A 5,143-nucleotide genomic window follows, 5' to 3' on the forward strand; every position below is an offset into this window, starting at 1 on the left:
AGTGTAGTGGATCTTGTTGTAGCATACAGAATAGACAGATGCTGCAGAAATGTACTTGACAAAGTCACCACCTTTGAGGATGTTGAAGAGGAAGATGTTGCAGCAATCCAAACAGATTAAATGGACAAACAACAATCTGATAAGCACAACAGGTTTATTGAACACTTGAATCTTTCAGACAGGGAAGTAAAAATAACTTTACCATCTATTGAATCACCTCCTAGCTTTGAATTAAAACTACTACATTCACATTTAAAGTATGATTATCTTGGTCAAAACAACACACTCCCTGTAATCATTTCTTCTACTTTGGATGCAAGTCAAGAACAGAGTCTAGTAGATTTGCTGGGAAAATACAGAAGAGCAATTGGATGGACCATGGCAGATATAAAAGGGATAAGCCCATCCATATGTATGCATAAAATCCTGTTAGAGAATTGTTCCAGCAACTCGGTGGAGCACTAGAGAAGTCTGAATCCTATTATAAAAGAAGTGGTGAAAAATGAAATCATCAAATGGTTAGATGCTGGAGGCATATACCCAATATCAGACAGTTCATGGGTAAGCCCGGTTTAATGTGTTCCAAAGAAATGAGGGATAACAGTAATGGCTAATGAGAAGAATGAACTTATTCCTATAAGGACAATGACTGGATGGAGAGTGTGTATGGATTACAGGAAGTTAAACAAAGCCATAAGGAAAGACCATTTCCCACTTCCATTCATAGATCAGATGTTGGACAGACTTGCTGGAAAACAGTACTACTGCTTCTTAGATAGGTATTCAGGCTACAACCAGATTGCTATAGCCCTAGAGGATTAAGAGAAGACTACATTTACTTGTCCCTATGGAACTTTTGCCTTCAGAAAAATGTCATTTGGGCTATGCAATGCTCCAGCAACTTTTCAGAGATGCATGATGTCTATATTTTCTGATATGGTATAGCAGACTTTGGAAGTTTTCATGGATGACTTCTTAGTTTTTGGAGACACATACAATAATTGTTTACACAACTTGGAAGAAGTTCTTAAAAGATGTGAGATGACCAACTTAGTACTCAATTGGGAAAAATGTCATTTCATGGTACAAAAAGGAATAGTGCTGGGTCACAAGATATCCAGGATGGTATTGAGGTAGACAAAGTTAAGATAGAGGTAATAGATAAACTGCCACCTCCAACTTCAGTAAAGGGCATTAGGAGTTTTTTGGGTCATGCTGGATTCTACAAAAGATTCATTAAGGATTTTTTCAGAGTAGCTAAGCCTCTGTGTTCATTACTGGAGCATGACAAACCATTTCACTTTGACAAAGAATGCCTTCAAGCATTTTGAGAATTAAAGAAAGCTCTGATCACTGCTCCAGTAGTTATATCTCCAGATTGGACTTTACCATTTGAATTGATGTGTGATGCTAGTGATCATTCTGTGGGAGCAGTATTAAGGAAACTGATTGATAAGGTTTTTCATTTCATAGACTATGCAAGCAAAACGTTCACTCCAACTCAGATCAATTACACCACTACAGAGAAAGAGTTGCTAGCAGTAGTTTTTGCTTTTGACAAATTCAGAGCTTACCTGGTGGGTACTAAAGTAACTGTTTACACAGACCATGCAGCCATCAAATATTTAATTTCAAAGAAGGATGCCAAACCAAGATTACTCAAATGGATATTACTGCTTCAAGAATTTGATCTGGAAATTAAAGTTAGAAAGGGGACTGAGAATTAAGTGGCAAACCACTTGTCACGGTTAGAAGCAGACATTAGTACATTGACAAGGAAGGGCATCACAGAAACTTTTCCTGATGAACAGCTGTTAGTAGTACAGCAAGCACAGATGCTGCAGCAGTCAGAATCTCCATGGTATGCAGACTTTGCTAACTACTTAGTAAGTGGGTTGCTACCACCTGAGCTGAAGTTTCAAGAGAAAAAGAAATTTCTTCATGATGTTAGAAGTTATCAGTGGGATGACCCACATTTATATAAGCTATGCTCAGATCAAGTAATAAGAAGATGTGTTGCAGCAGAAGAAATACCTCATATACTGAAGTCATGTCATGCTGTAACATATGAAGGATATTTTTGTGGTCACAGAACAACTGCCAAAGTTATGCAGTCAGGTTATTATTGGCCCACTATTTTTAAAGATGCTTATGAATTTGTTAAATGTTGTGACAGGTGCCAAAGGACAGGGAACATAACTAGCAGACATGAGATGCCATTGACTAATATACTAGAAGTGGAAGTTTTTTATGTTTGGGGAATAGATTTCATGGGACCTTTTCCTCAATCCTTTGGGAACTTATATATCCTTGTTGTTGTGGATTATGTCTCCAAGTGGGTAGAAACTGCAGCATTACCTACCAATGATGCTAAAACCATGGTGACTTTTCTTCAGAAAAATATTTTTTCCAGGTTTGGCACTCCTAGAGCAATTATCAGTGATGAAGGCACACATTTTTGCAACAAAATCTTTGCTGCAGCAATGATGAAATATGAAGTCAGACACAAGATAGCAACAGCATATCACCCACAATCCAATGGTCAGGCCGAAGTGTCCAACAGAGAAATTAAAAAGATCTTAGAAAAAGTGGTGAACCCAACAAGGAAGGATTGGTCTTTACACTTGCATGACTCTCTATGAGCCTACAGAACAATATACAAAACTCCACTCGGAATGTCTCCTTACCGAATTGTTTATGGCAAAGCTTGTCATTTGCCACTAGAGCTAGAGCATAAAGCACATTGGGCACTGAAGAAATTAAACTGGGATATGCATACTGCAGCAGAGCAAAGGAAACTTCAACTTTGTGAGCTTGATGAATTACAGCTATTTTCATATGAAAATGCAAGAATCTATAAAGAGAGGACCAAACACTGGCACGACAAGCGTACTCAGCACAGGCAATTCAACCCTGGTCAATTAGTGTTGCTTCACAATACAAGACTAAGATTATTTCCGGGAAAGCTCAAGTCACGATGGTCTGGCTCGTTTAAGCTATTAAAATCATATCCTCATGGAGCTGTTGATCTTCTCGACGAACAAACAGGCCACGAGTTCAAGGTTAATGGACACAGGGTTAAGCATTACATACATCCAGCAGCAGAATGTTCAAAGGAGGTGTTACTCCTTAAAGAACCCAGCGATTGAACAAAGAAAGAAGGTCAGGCTGAAGGACCTTTAGTCAAGCACTTCATGGAAGGCAGCCCATTGAGGAGATAGCCACTTCAAACCAATTTTGATATCCTTTGGTTTTGAAGACAACTCTTCTTCTTTTACATTTTATTTAATCAAGTTTTTCTATATTAACCATTTATTTTTTTTATCCTTTTCCATTATTGCATACTTTATTTTCACTTTAATTTGATATATCTACTTCTTTTCATAAATTTAGACTTAATTTTAGTAAGTGTGACAATTGAATTCCATATTGACACATGAGAGTGTATGGTGGCAGAATTCAGAGGTGAACCATGCGTCAGCAGCTTTCATGGGGAGTATGTATCTATTATTAGAATAAGCGAATGGATACTGCAGCAACTAATTTTACCGTTACAGTAAATTAAAAGCTGGAGCCTTTCACTTACCGTTGGAGATAAAATCGTGATAGATGGACGCATGGATATGGATAGAAATTGCGGAAACTAATCTCCTAAATTAAAAAGCTTTAAATTCACTGGCCAATGATTTTGGGATATGCACATTTAATTCAAAATATTTTATTCCCTCAATTATTTCAAGTTACCGTATTTATCTTCAATTAAAAGTCCACTATAAAAAGGAGTCACTGTGCTTAGTACTCTATACCACTATTCCCCATCTCCTTCACAAATCCAACTCTCATAATTCTTAACTTCTTCTTCTCTTTTTACTCTCAGGAACAGTAGCCTCAATTTATTACTGCTACAGCAATGCCGAGATATAAGAAAATAGCAAGCCGCCTCAAAGATCCGTCACGATTCCAGAGTTACCACGCTGAAGAAAAATACAAAGAATTCATAGAGCCGCGTCGAATTCTAGAAGAAAAAGGGTTTCAATTTCCAGACCAACTCACAGGAATTGTGCAAACAATTCATAATGCTGTAGCAAAGTGAGGATGGCTAGAGTTTTGCAACCACCATCGAGATCCTGTGCTGCCTGCAGTCAAAAATTTTTTCGCCAATTTGGTAAGCCCTGATCAGCACAACATTTGGGTAAGAAATACACTTGTCCCATTAGACTCCCGAGTTATCAATGCTTTCTATAACTTACCTGCTGAAATTACTTGTGAGTATACTAAGTTGCGTGATAAGTTAACTCCGAAAAAAGTGGAACACCATTTTCACAACTCTTACAATCGAAGGGGCATCATAGGCTAATGAGGAAAAGCGTGTAGTTAATAGGATAGATTTGAAACCTATTGCTAAAGTGTGGGTGAAATTTCTGAAATCTAGGCTTATGCCCACCACTCACACTACTACAGTTTCGCAAGAAAGGTTGGTCTTGTTATATGTTATAGTTCGAGGGCTTCCTATAGACGTAGATAGCATCATTGAGAAAGAAATCCGCGATTGTGTAGTCAAAACTCACCGAACTGCTGCCTTGCTATTTCCCTCACTCGTCACCAGCATTTGTGTAGTTTTAGGTGTTCGTCTTGACGCTAGAGATGAACATGTAAAAAATGATGGTGCCTTTACGGCACGTACCATTGAGCGAGTTGCTGGTGAGAGTGCTGGAACAATCACTGAACCAACTGTTGTCACAGGAGCAAGACGAGTTATTGGCTTGGAACAGACTATCCAGGCACTCAGCCACAGTATAACTCAATGTGTGGCAGCTCAGCAGAGGGAAAATGGTCGGTTTTGGAGTTATCTACAGCACCTGGACAACCAACTACACCAATTTGCCCTGTACATGAAACGCACTCACCGAAACTTCCTTGATGCATTGCTCCAGCAGTTTAATTTTGACACCCACACCACAGATGCTCCAGCGGAGGCTAGTGCAGAAGCCACTGCCACAGAGGAACCAGTAGAAGATGCTGCAGTCGAACCACAAGTAAGGGAAGAATCAGAAGATACTGAACTATCTGATCCACCTAAGGAAGAAGGTGACAAGTCTGAGACTGATAGCTCACCCACAGAAGTAGAGGACAATTCAGAGAA

The 5,143-nt window shown here is 38.9% G+C and overlaps 1 protein-coding gene across 1 annotated transcript; it reads left to right on the forward strand.

Moving 5' to 3' along the window:
* The first annotated feature begins 2,675 nt into the window (after positions 1 to 2,675).
* On the forward strand, positions 2,676 to 3,149 carry LOC127903090 (uncharacterized). The gene has a single exon (XM_052443751.1). It carries the CDS (start codon positions 2,676 to 2,678, stop codon positions 3,147 to 3,149), a length of 474 nt encoding a protein of 157 aa, XP_052299711.1.
* Positions 3,150 to 5,143: the final 1,994 nt, after the last annotated feature.

Source organism: Citrus sinensis, chromosome 6, assembly GCF_022201045.2.
Source record: "Citrus sinensis cultivar Valencia sweet orange chromosome 6, DVS_A1.0, whole genome shotgun sequence".
In the NCBI taxonomy this organism is placed as follows: Eukaryota; Viridiplantae; Streptophyta; class Magnoliopsida; order Sapindales; family Rutaceae; genus Citrus; species Citrus sinensis.

Coding starts and splice junctions, on each gene's coding strand:
- LOC127903090 (XM_052443751.1), top strand. CDS start 2,676: ATGTCTCCTTACCGAATTGTTTATGGCAAAGCTTGTCATTTGCCACTA.